This window comes from Poecilia formosa, unplaced genomic scaffold (assembly GCF_000485575.1).
Source record: "Poecilia formosa unplaced genomic scaffold, Poecilia_formosa-5.1.2 Scaffold120, whole genome shotgun sequence".
In the NCBI taxonomy this organism is placed as follows: Eukaryota; Metazoa; Chordata; class Actinopteri; order Cyprinodontiformes; family Poeciliidae; genus Poecilia; species Poecilia formosa.
In genome coordinates this window covers 40,621-54,054 of record NW_006800059.1, presented here as the reverse complement: position 1 = coordinate 54,054, position 13,434 = coordinate 40,621, and the positions used below count along the sequence as shown (strand labels likewise).

At 38.8% G+C, this 13,434-nt stretch overlaps 1 protein-coding gene across 5 annotated transcripts in view; it reads left to right on the top strand.

Moving 5' to 3' along the window:
- The first annotated feature begins 2,355 nt into the window (after positions 1–2,355).
- Positions 2,356–13,434, top strand: part of LOC103143999 (coiled-coil domain-containing protein 50-like) — a 21,086-nt gene continuing 10,007 nt past the window's right edge. For 2 of the 5 annotated variants that reach the window (XM_016675706.1, XM_007560744.2), the window contains exons 1-5: positions 2,356–2,758; positions 3,183–3,274; positions 10,531–10,593; positions 10,794–10,932; positions 11,085–11,175. In XM_016675706.1, the coding sequence (XP_016531192.1) occupies positions 3,226–3,274; positions 10,531–10,593; positions 10,794–10,932; positions 11,085–11,175 (342 nt within the window). In that variant the 5' untranslated portion in view covers positions 2,356–2,758; positions 3,183–3,225. The remainder of the gene's footprint in view (positions 2,759–3,182; positions 3,275–10,530; positions 10,594–10,793; positions 10,933–11,084; positions 11,176–13,434) is intronic. The other 3 variants (XM_007560745.2, XM_016675707.1, XM_007560746.2) reach the window with 3 other exon arrangements.

The window sequence follows — 13,434 nt, the reverse complement described above, 5'->3', positions numbered from 1 at the left end:
CTTTTCTATGAGCTGCCTGACATTTTAAATCAATTCAAGGCAGCAGGAGATTTTCCACAGGTCACTTAATTCAGCCTGATTAATACACAATATTTAGAAGCTTGGTAAGGCTGTGCGACTCTGGGTCTCTGCTTTCTCCTCTTCTTAGTCATGCAATAAACCAAACCTTTATGAGCGTATCCAGTGTGGTTGGATAGTGTAATACCAGCTTTATTACTGCTCAAAAAGATGAAAGACAGCTACTTAAAAAGTTACATTTTCCACCTGCGGTTGCAATTTCCGTATTTACTAGAGGCATGACTTAAGTATTCAAACATTCTTCTGATTTTGTGGGCAGCTGAAGAGGCAACATTTAAATTTATGCTTGGGAAGTTAAATACCAGTTTTGGTACAATTAGTTTTTGCTTTGTTTCTTGGTTGAAAATTTAAATCTATGTTTGATGTTATATTCATGTGTGCCTGTGGATGTTCAAACTTAATTTGTTTTAATTCTGACATTTGAACTTTATATAAAGCTGAATGCTCTGCAAAACAGTTAGTCGAGAAACAGTAAATGTCGGAAGAGTCAAACACAAATTGATAAAGATGATGCTAAGAATGGAGACTGGAGAATGGAACTAATTTAATTTCTGTTTTTCCTTAAACTGCTGTTGCCTCTGAGCTCCATAATCCATCAACTTTGTGCTCCAAAGGTCATTAATTATGGGGGTTTTTTGTCTTGTTTTGCTTTGACACGTACTTTGTATTTTTCTCTGTTTACTTGGATGCCAGGCACAGTCTCTGTCGTTTATGAAATTATTTATGTAGTAGAAGGAGTGTCTCCAAATCCCATTTTTGTGGAGCAAAACTGTACAGACACTAGTAGGTAACCGACTTTATTACCTACTTGTGAAGGTAACTTATGGTTATCATAGGGCATTTTTTTTACCCAAAATGGCAAGTCAAAAAATTTATATTTTACAGTTATTTCAACAAATTCCAGAAGATTAAATATGAAGCTGTAGTTTTGCAAACATACACAGAATGTGTGTAGCAAAATGAGCAGCTATTGTATGATTCATTCCCTGAAGATACTAATAAATTCAAATAAAATCATATCCATTTTTTTGTTTTTTTGCTTTGATTGCTACTTATTATTATGTACATCTACTCTAACATGGTTGCTTAAAGTGGCAGTGCTTGTTGTTTTTACCTTATAATAAATGGTTTATGTCCTTACAACAGCTCTCAAATACTTTGAATTAAATTGTTGACGTTAAATCCTGTGTCATTTGAAAAAAAGGTGTTGTGTATTTTGTAAAAAAAAAAAAAGAAAAGAAAAGAAGAAAATGAAAAAAATTGTTCCCTTTCTAAAATAAAATGCTTTGCCTTTATCATTTTCTTTGGTGTTACTCTGTAATAGAATCTAAATTCAGTCAGAAATGATCAGAAATACTATATACTATTGTGAGTCATTGCAGCTCAATAGCATAATAGTTAACTCGTTTATTTATTAATTTGTTTAGAAAACGGATAACTCTTATTTTCTCGATGGAGAACTTCTACGTAAGATTATTTTTTCATGTGACCAGTCGTTTCCACGGTTGTTGATTTTACAACAACCACTAGAGGGCAACGTTTTCTTTAGGAAGCCATTAACTACCGTAGACAAGATATTTGTTCTTGGGGGTAAAGCTGACATTTTTACTGACGCTCTTCTTTGATTCTTTAATATCCTAGTCTGAAACCACAGACATGGCCTGAAACCTTACAGGCTTTAAATAATCAGTGGTGTAGGACCGAATAGCACGGATGAAAAGAAGTCAGTTTTTGTACATTTCTAAAATTTCTGCATGAAATGTGAGATTAGTTTATACTTAACCAGCTCTCAGATGACACCTATTTCTAAAATGGCACCGTTTGGGTTTAGATAAGTTTTGTTTGATGATGAAAAGGTTCACAATGACATATAAAGATTAAACAAAAAGTGAAAAAAGGTTTTTAACGTCTCAACTTTCAGACTTCTTCCAAGGAAATTTGAGTGACTGGATCATTTGGATTAATTGCGAGATAAATAAGTGACAACCATCTGAAAGGTGATGACGGCTGGGAGAAAGATATCTATAAACTGAAAGCAAAACAATTAAAAACGTTATTGCTATGCGTGTCGGAACCAAACAAACCCTTACCTACGGTGATTGGTTCACTTGTTTCTGTCGACTAAGCTTGTTTAGTAAACATATTTCACATTTTTTCGCATCTAATATTCACTGGTGTTTAATAAAAACAGGCTTGAAAGCGTCAAGCTAGTGTTGGCAAAATCAAATTTGGATCATGGAGATTCGGATGCTGGAGGTGTACGTGAAGGCAGCATTGAATGGCCGCCCCCGCCCCCGCCGCCGCCGCCGAACAGGAGCTGTGAAGGAACAGCCCCACAGACTGCTGGCTAAACTTTGTCCCCTCTGGTTTCTCTCACCGAGCCGACACCTCTTTGTTTCTGTCGGGGTCAAGTACCGCCGCTTTCCCGAGGGCTTCACACCGAAACCACAGGCGTTAGAGACGGCCAGGCGCGCTGGTGGCAGCTCCGATAATTTGCTGAGATCCACAAAAGAGGAAGAGGAGGAAGGAAGGAGGGAGGGAGAAGAAGAAGAAGGAAGGTGGGACTGAGCGGAGCTTGGAGAAGTTGACACTTCGTTGTTATGTTGGGTACTTGTTGAATAAGCTGCGTGTACACACAGATACGACACTGCGGCCTTTGTGGGCAGCGAGCTGGAAGCTGGTAGGTTTATTATAATTTTACCTGTATCGATTATTGGCTTGTTACGTTGCCGACATATTTGTTTACACTGTTGCAAACCTGAAACCGGCCCGAAAGTACAGGTTCCATTGATGACGATGACCAGCTAGTAACAGCAGTGTTTACACTACTTCTTCTTTATCCAACTCATTTAACCAAAACTTGATGTATTCCCTAAAACCCCCCAAGTATTAGGAAGCATTTTTCAGTGTGGCAGTGGCTTATTTTTAAAACCTTGTTAACCATCATGCCTTGGATAAAACCGTTGTTGCTTTTTAAACTTTTTTGTCTTTGTACTCTTGTGTTACTCAAGTGTTTTCATAATGTTTAATGTTTCACTTCTCTGTTTTGCCACGAGTCTCATTTCATTATTTCACACAATACACCCCCCTCTGTGATGTGCCAGGGTCTTCTAAAACACCATGAAGGAGTGAGAAGTGGGGGCAGAGATGGCAGAGCTGGAGATCGACCAGTCCAACCTTCCACGTGTCCAAGAAGGTAAACACACACTCTCTCTCACACACACACACACTGAAATATATAATTCCAGCCTTGATAGAGCCACAAGTGCATGGAAAGTATGTGCTGGAAAGAAGTCAGTGTGGTAAGAAACCAGCCTCTGTTACTAATCTGCAGACTATTGCATTCCTCGCTAGAACACACTTCTGCTGTCAAAACTGTCTTAATTGTTCATGACATGGAGTAAATGTTGCATTATCCTATTGGAAGTAGCTATATGGAGATCTGTACTCTGACAGTATTGATGCTCAGATGGTGTTTAAAGGATGTTCAGTCGGCATCAAGGTGCAAAGAAAACATCCCCCAAACTATTACAACCCCAGCAGCCTGAAAATGGATTCAAAGCAGGACGCGTCCAATCCAAACTCGGAGATAAAGACTCATTGGACCGTTCCATGTTCTCCAATTGTTGCCTCGGTTACCTGTTCGTCGCTGACAGAAGTAGCACTAGATGTGGAGCCGTGCTGCTGTCGCCCAGTTCAACACGTTGTGTTTTCAGAGTTGCTGCTTTGCGTACTTTGGTTGTAATGAGTCGTTATTTGAGCCACAGCAAACCTTTTCTATCGTCTTGAACCAGTCCACCTGATTTCCTTTCAACTCAGCTGTTGTGTCATATTTCCATCCACAATCGTCCTAAAATATATTCTTAAGACGATTCTTTGTAAAGCTGAGAGACGGTTGTGTGTTCCAGTAGATCATCGGTTTTTAAAATATTCAAACCAAAACCAACCATGCCATGTGCAAAGTCACTTAAATCATTTCCTTGACTATTATGATGCTCAACATGCATTAAGTTGTTGCCATGTGACTGGGTGACTTGCTATTTGTGTTAACCAAAACAGTTTATTAGATGTGCCTAATAAATTGGCAGGTATGTCAGCAGAATTTGTTTGTATCACAGAACAGCTGCTTGCCTGAAAAGTTATTGAAAGAACTTTAAATGACATCAATATCATTGAATTAAAAGTTTCAGCATACAAAATTTTAAGTTCTGTTCCTAAACTGTGACCTATAATCAGAAAAAATAAAAAAAAAATTCTACAAATCCTTGGAAGAAACATTCAACAACTATCTTTTGTAAACAAGTGAACCTTTGTAGCTGTTAAATGTCAATTAATTGACTCTTTATTCAGCCCAAAGGTCAAGTTCATTAGAAAAATCTCAGTGTTCCTGATAGCGCCGTGTTTTGACTCATTTCAGTGAGCAGTGCAGACTTCCTGTGGGTTGAGTCTTTGGCTCCATCTATGCAGGAAGAAGATGATACCAGTGGTTTAGAGTAGGAGGGAATTTTCCACACAAAGGTTCACTGATTCTGCTGTACACAACTGGATTTGTCGTTGACATCGCTGGTATGCTGAGGGCAGATAAGCATTAGGAAATGACTGAAAAACTCGAGGCTTTGAATGCAAAATACACAAGGATCCTCATGTGTCCTCGTTGTTTTAGTTATCTTTACTGATATATGGTGGCTTGGTAAAGTAGCTTTTCAGTTTGATGTGTTTTCACATTTTGCTATGTCACCACCACACAATTCAATGTATTTTATAGGGATTTTGTACAATAGACTTACAAAAAGTTGTGCATATTGATAAAAAGTGTCAAAATCCTTTCAGTATAAATCTGTAAAGTATGTCATGTAGGCATGTGATAAGAGCTCAGATTTATTTCATACCAATTTTCATCCGATTTTAATCAATTTTTTTCTGTCACTGCCTTTTTTTAAAACAAAACAAAGAAATTAGAAATGGCTACATATGTTCAAATCACCATTCTGGGAGTTATCCTGAATTCAAAGTCCAGATAAATACCGGCTGTGAAACAAGACGGTGGGAGCTGGGTGGGCCGACATCACTCTGAACACGGGGAGCCACGAGAATGGGGGAGGGGGAATTTAAATCTTCATAAACCAAATATTTAATTGATTGATGAAATTGATCTATTGCCCATAAATAAAACCCAGAGTTGTGGAGAAATTTAGGAAAGGGCTTTGTTATATGTTGTCTGTGGATGTGAAAAAACTTGCTCTAATTGCATTGATATGTGGTTTTATAAAGTATTCAGTGGGGGGGGGGGGTGCAGAATACAAATGTGCGCCAAACGTTTCAGATTTTATTTGTCAAATATGTCCATGGTCATGCATCGGATGACCATGGACATTTACAAACCAATTACAAACCATAAATCACAGAGAAATAAAATGTTTTTTTGTTGTTGTTTTTTAAGTCGAGTCACTTAATACTGCTGCAAAAGTATTTAAAAATACATTGCAGACCAAAAAATGCTGCCCTTGGTTGCTTGTGAATAGGAAAACAGTCAGTGGTTAGGAATTTCTGAGCTGTGGCTTGGATATAGATGGTTGGCTCTGTCTTTGGCATGTCCACACTAATGAATGGGTTAGGAATAGGCCTGCATGTCTTTTATCAGGGGAGATAATTCAGCACTCCACTCTTGTTTCCACTCACAAAGGCCACTCTGTGCAGCTCTGCAGTTTTCATGCTTAATCAAGCCGAGGGAAACGCACAAACAAAGCATGTAATAGCATCTATAAACTTGTCAGCGGAACAATAGCAGTATGTAAATCAGTATGTCTGTTCAGGATAATTTGCACCCCTCACCCTGCATGTTATTATCCACTTTGACCAGGCAGATCTCCTGAACTTGCTGGCACCGGGCTTGTTTGGTTAACATCTCGATGTTGCTGGAACTCCCAAGAGCCTTGTCCCTTTTCACCTACATTGTGTTTTTTTTTAACTAGAAGTGTCTTGGCTAAGTCAGCTCTCTTTGTTTTCGTTGCCCCCCTCTTATCTGTTCCTGTTTTGGCTCTCCTCTGGCTCCTCTTGACACAGCCCTGATGTGCTTTGGGAACGCAGCTCCCACTGGAATTCCCCCACCTCCCACTCATTCCTAATTTCACTCTCTCCAGCTGACCCCTCCAGTCCCATTGCCCCCCTCACCTCCCTTTGTTCTCAACGACAGCGAGGTCCACTTCTGGAGCCGCTCCGGGAGCATTTCTCCACGAGACGCTTTGAGCTGTCTCTGGGTAAAACTTGTGCAGGAAAAGGAAAACGCGAGGAGAGACGGAGCGGTCCAGAGAGGTGGAGAGAGAGAGAGTGCGTGGGCGGTCAGTGGGACATTTTGGCTGAAAATAGAACCCTTGTCATTTTCTCCTTTTGCTGCTTTCTTTGTTGGCAGGCTCTCACAGCTGCAGCTATCCAAGTAGCAATGGAGATGGAAGAAAACTGTGTGCGTGTGTGTGTGTGTGTGTGTGTGCGTGTGTGTGTGTGTGTGTGTGAAGTGTTGCTCCCTGGAGCTGCATGCCTATCATAATCTGCATAATTTTGTCCTGAATGATTTTCTGTCAGCTCTCCTCAGTAGGTTGAAGCTGTTCATCACAAATCATGCAGGTCATAGTTTCCTGTTCAGTAATTATCCAACAGTAGAGTGCCTAACATTTACCCTCTTGTGTATAAACATTGCAACCTAATGTGTGCGTTCTGATTTACTATCCTCTTAGAAAACAGACAGGCTTGTTAGAAGCCGTTGTTAAGGAGCTTACAGTAGTCGCCCCTGGATTTGCGCTGAACATATGTTTTTTTTTTTTCTTTTACCATCAGGCTTGAATGCCTCACTTCCTTTCTCTAAACCTGTTCAGCCGTCTTTGTTGCACACAATTCGTAATGTGACCACACTTTAAAGGAGTTAGGAAAAACAAGTTAAACTACATTTCAGACACAACCACACCCTCATTTAGGCTCATGCCAGACAAGACGCGCCATTTTCCCCCCCGTCTCTCCATCTGCCAGCTCTTCTGTCTGTGCTGGAATTAAAAGGGAACTGTTCCGAGCCGTCACTTTGCCCTGCCGGATGAGGCCGAGACTTAGATGCAGCCCCTCCCTCGCCGACATGCAGGTTGGAGATCCATTTAGCGGATATTCCCCTAAGCTCCACAACAGGTGTAAGTGGCAATGAATGTCTTCGTTGGGATAGTTTGACGCTTCCAGGGGCAAGTGGGCTTCATTTTTGGTGTAAACTGACCCCTTCAGGGCTTAGTGGTGTCTGGGCTGGCGCTCTACAAAAATATAACTTCCTTCTAGTCTACAGCAAGAAAAAAAAAAAAAAAGAAAATCAGTTTTGCTTTGTGTATTCAGTAGCACTTGATCAGCAACTATTGCAATCCTCCATATAATAGGGTGAATAATTTACATCCTCCTGCCTTTGGGGGCTTTAGAGGATATTTACTTCAAGTAAATAACTCTCTGTTGTGACCTTTTTATCTATCTGATAATCCTAAAGGATGTAACAGCTTAAACAGGCTTCCACAGACTTTTGGACATGTGCTAACAAAAGTTTGTGCTAACAACATCAAGGATGTCTGGTGTAACAAGCGTCAATGCTCTTACGCTGGTCAAATGTCGCAGCAATAAATAGAAAAATCTCTCATTCAAATGTTTTGAAGTGGCTCCGATAGAAGGAAACTCTCACCCATTTTCTGATTGAGTCGGCTAATAAATCTTTGACTAATAGGACATAATATGTTTAGAGCATTTAACCGTCTTCTTTAGATGGTCACGACATTATTAGGCAAGGAAAAATGACGCAGTGAAAACACCATGACACCTGGGATGTAATGGTAAAAAATATGGCATTCCTAACAGCCCTTTGTGAGAACAACCGTTAGAACGACGACAAAATGATTTGTTAGGCAGCTGTGCTGGTTATTAACGCCAGAGCAGTTCTTTGTTGTTTGATGAATAATGAAAACCTGATTTGATCTGGTTCACAGAGTTCCTCTGCGGTATTTAAAAGTCAGAAGAAGTAAATCTTCTGATGTTTTCTAAATCTGAAAAAGTTAGGAAGAAAAGAAATGGTGTGACAAAACTTTCACATTTTATTCCATGTCTCACTCCATTAATCATATGAAAAGACAAATAAAATCTCAAACAAGCAATGACATGCATGCAAGCTGAATCACTAAACTTATCTGCTGTTATTTGAACAATCGTCTGACTGTAGGTGTCAAACATTGGACATTAAACTTGGTGACATTTGAAATATGGCATGTTGATCTTAAACAGATGTAGAAACTTCATGGTTGCTAAAGTGGGAAAAGTGTTACCCGTAATTTAAGTGAGAATCTGAAAGCAATTAAAGCATTTATGGAACCAAAACACCAAACAACAAAAGCAGAACCAGTGAATTTCTAAAAGCTTAACCTTAAAAGTATGAGAAGACTGAAAAACTGCAAGAAAATGCTCAATTTCAAATAACTTTTTTTTTTTTTTAAATTCCATTTGTTTTTTCCCCCATTATGCATTATTACAGCCTGTATGGTCTGTAATTTTGGGGTTTTATGTGTCTGGTTTTCTGAATTATAGTAACATTTTTGGGCCACTGTTGTCAGTAAGTGTCGAGTTTAAAAACACAGCAGGCAGTTTGAGGAGCGCACAGAAATATAAAGGCAGTAAAGCAGTCTTCAAGTGTGGAAGGAGTCAAATTCTTGAATGTTTCAGTCGTGAGCGAGCTGCACAGATGGCTCCTGCTGTCTGCGCATAATAACCTCAGTATATTACCCTCACAGTGAGTCGTGTCATTTGCAACTCGCTTTGTATTTCAAAGCCTTTATTGTGAATAAAAGGCTTCTACTTTTTAAAAAACCTGGTTGCTTGTTTGGTATTTTTATCTGATCACTGAGAGTTGTTGAGCTTTAGAAATTGAGAGGAAGGAAACGCAACAATGGTGCTGTGTGTTTATTTGAGTTACTCTTCAGTTTGTTTGACAGATGTGTAAACACTCAGGCTGTCTAAAATTGTGTTTTAGTTTCTGTCATGTCTTTCTGTGCATGAAGGGGGAAAAACGGAGACATAATGGCTGATAAATTATGGTTTACCACATGGGCAGCAGATATTAGCTTCATGAAATAAGATTTAAACTCTGTTTGCCTAGACGCCTTAAATGTTGAACCAGAACACTTTCTGTTTTAGAGGCAGCAGGTTATAGCTCACAAGCTTTGCATGCTCATTTGTTTATGTCCACTGCTGCTACCAATCGCTTGAATCTTGAGTTTTTCAGCAAAACATTCTTGCTTTAAATTGAGAAACAGCTGTGCACACACCTCTTTATGAAGTAAGTGATGAGGACTAATTTTAACCACATGCGTGCTTTGATTAAAAGTCTGTGCCTTGTTAAAATCTAGATTTCACAGACACTGAAATCTACTTAGACTGTAATTTATGTAAAAATGATAGCTGCACTGTTTAGTCGTTGTGTGAAAAGCAGTTATTAAAATAAAAAGCTGTTCTCAAGTCATCCTGAAGTGACCCAGAGTCTTGGAGAGTTTATTTTTCCATTTCAATTGCTCATGTGACACAATGCTAAAAATGTCAACAAGGTACTAGCAAATAAAAAAATAGACTATATATGTGGTATAATCAGTATCTGAAGCAGAATAACTCAGATTGTTGAAAACGTCACGTTTATAGAGGAGGCAAAACCAGTGCACTGAAACCTGATTTAGTTATATTAAAATGTATCGATCATATTTGTAAATGCCTTAAGTGTTGGAAAAACCTGTTGCTAATCAAATATTAGATCATCTTAAATCTGTTCTTGCTGAATCCGATGCACTTTAGTCTCAGGCCTGACATCATAAGGTTCAATGTAAGGATGCACCGATGTGAAAATCTGGGCCAGTATCGATATCCAGTATGAATATTTAAGCTATAATCAATATTTACTGATCTTTTTCTGACCATTTCATGAAGAAAGAACCACATAATGCTGACACAAACAACAGTAAAATTGAAATAAAATCTGTTTTTAAAATCTGCACAATTGTAATTATCGGTACTGAAGTGTTAAAAATGGACTAACATCATCCGACGTCACTGTTGATGCCGATATATCATGTACATATCGGCATGATATATCGTGGATTCATGTTGGATCGTTAATTCAATGGATTCATGTTGGATCGTTATGTTATGTTCCTTGAATTATGAAAACATTGTCCATAGTTACCATGGCATTCGATAAATTACCTCACTTCAGTTTTCTGTAGTTTGTTGATTTAGTCAAATAGGAAGTTGTAAATCCAAACATGCTTTTCAACTGGTGTCCCACATGGTTGTGCATTTGGTTTAGTTAAATCTTATATTAATAATTCATCTTTTATTGCTGCTAAATATTTAACAACTGTTGATTGGACACTGAAGTGCTGCCGGTGTCTGTTGTTTCAGTTTGCCAGACCTTTGCTGTGCTCGAGGATGGAGTGTTGGCACACAGCCTGCAAGAGCAGGAGAGTAAGTTTAAAATAAATCATAGCTAAGCCTCACAATACCAAGTAACTGAGCTGCTTGATTGCACTGAACTATGATTCAGTAGTTGTGTACTGTTACTTAACAGTCATAGTTTGCATTTACATATACATATATACATTTAAAGTCCAAATCAACGCAGATCCAATTTATATTGGTATACATTTTGTTCTCTTTGCCTTTAGTTGAGCAATACTACACCACCAATATCCAGAAGAACCAACTGGTGCAAAATGACATCCGGGTAGCCCGGAGGCTGCAGCATGAGGAGGAGCAGCAGCGGGCCCAGCAGAGCGCCCTCTTCAGACAGGTTTCCAGGCAAATGTAAGTCACTCCAGCTTCTCTCTCAACTCGCTCTGATGCTGCAAAAAGAGATTGTGGGGAATTTCCCACATGCAGTGTGTTTGCTCTGAGATCAGATTATTTGTTTTAGTAAATCATGAGCATAAGAAGCCATTTCCTTTCCTTTCGCACAGGGAAGAGCAGGACTTTGAATACGCCCGGGTGATTCAAGAAGATCTCCAGCGACGCGCTGAGGAGGCACACAGGAGGGAGCAGGACGATGAGGTATAAATTTTATACTTTAAAAAAAAACATTTTAAAGTAACAATATTCCTTTATATGTTAGGAAAACTTCCATAATATGCAAATTGCAGATGTTTTAGTGTTGTTTGTTCCTGTTTTTAATATGGCAATAAAAATTTAATTTCCCAAAAGTCAGGAATGCACATAGAGTACCAGGAAGACACAACAATCAAATCCTGATTCCTTACCAACCTTAATAACACCATGAATAGCTTGCACAGCTTATTTCTGAGATGTTCTTTGTCTTTTCTTTATAAAAACAGTCAATATACCAGAGCGTCAGTCTTCGCATATGGTGTGAACACAACATGGTGGTACTAATAGGATTCAGGTTCAGTCTCAGGTGAAGGATGCTGGCTTTTTTTGTTTACATGTAAACAACACTTGTGAGGTAGAATAATACATAATCGGCTTTGCACAGCTGCTGGTTACGTTGAAATGACTTAGCCGTTCGCTCTGGAACATTTTATTGAACTGGATTGTTTTTAAGTTTAGTAGTAAGAAAAACTCGAATCTTTCTGTGTCCAGGCGACCACACAAGCAAGCTTATTCTTTAAATGTTGCCATTAATCCCCAAGAACATCAACTTTGGAGCAATATAAGGACTTTGAGTCATGCTTATAACTTTAGTTTACGAGGCAAAGGGTGTAGTAACCAGCTGGCAGCCTACCTTTGGAACAGTAAGGGGCTAACAAACAAACTGTGACGAGGTGCAAATTATGTTAGCGATATATTAAACCTCTGCCACGTTGTACTGAACCAACACTGGAAAAAAGCTTGATAAAGTCAATCTACATTATAAAGACAAACTTTTGATTATTACTGCACAATAAGCACTTATGTAAAAATGCCAAGACTTTCTCATGTTACTGCTGGTCATTTACTCCTAAAAGGTACAATTCCTTGTTTGTGGGGCCAAACAAGTATTTGGAAGAACCAAAAACAAGAAAGTTGAAAATTTTAACTTTAATTGTAGCTCCTTTTTGAGCTGCAGTTTTTAGAGCACAGCGGATTGAAAGAAGAAAATGATACTTTATTCAGACAGCGGTGATTGAGTGGTCTATTTATTAAAATTAGAAAAAAACAAAAGCTAATGCTAATTAATCATAACTTAGCCCTTTGAGTCTTAAGTTTCAAATGTACGTCTGGTTATTTTAGCTTTATACTGTTCTTTAAATGTCCTGTGAGTAAATATATTTTCCAGTTTATCCATAACAACTAGAACTTTCAATATCTAGCAGTAATTTTGCACTAGAAACTGGTAAGTGTTTTTGCAGTGCATTGGAGGGAAATTATCTGGATTTTCTTATATATTTTCTAATCTTGACAGCATTTTATCTAACTAACTAGTGACCTAAGGTTATTCTTAATGCTTGTTGTTTTTGCAACTGAACAGTTTGTTTTATTGCTTTAAAAAAAAGGAAAAGCTGCTATAAGGAACAGAATGTTGTCTGGACATGATGGTGGGGCCAGATGGCAAGCATCAATCATTTCTCGCTTGTTTTCATCTTCCCCCTGATGGCCAATCCTAAAACTTCACCCTGGGTTACGTTAGATCATTAGAAACAAACAGCTTCGCTGCATACGGCAAAGAAAAAAAACAGGGCTCTGCAGTAAAACTCCCCATCTGGTCCAGCACTCTGTGCCTCAAGGCCACTCCACCATAATATTTTTCTTTACGCGGCAGTTTCCTTTTTCTAGATGAGCCTGTGTATAAAAGCCCATTCTTGAAAGACAGGGAGTGCCATTCATCTTTGCTGAAGGGGTCGGGTTTAAATTCATGTTTATACTCTTAGTTGAATGTTGAAAGAGACAAAGCTGCTTTAATAAAGCTGACTCAGTTTCCTGAGGAAAGAGTGACAGCGATTGGGTCATAGTTTGGGTTTTTTGAGCGCTGTGGCGCTCTTGTATCTTTGAATCTTTTGCAATAGTGATGATTTGGGGGGGAAATGTGGAAGCCTGACACCATCCCATCTGTGAGGTGCTGTGGTGGCAGCATCATGTGATTGCTGTGTTTTGCTGGCACACTTCACCAAATAAAAAATATGATTACATATAAATATTGGAAAAACATCTGAGAAGAATACAGGCAAAAATGAGTCTCCCAAATGAGCAGTAACCCCAATCGTCCAGGAAAATGAGTTACAAAGTGGAAACAAAGTCACTGTTTTTCATGGAAAGCCTTTATTTCAGGCCTATGGAAATCTTTTAGGCGGAGCTGAAAAGGTGTGTGTGTGTGTG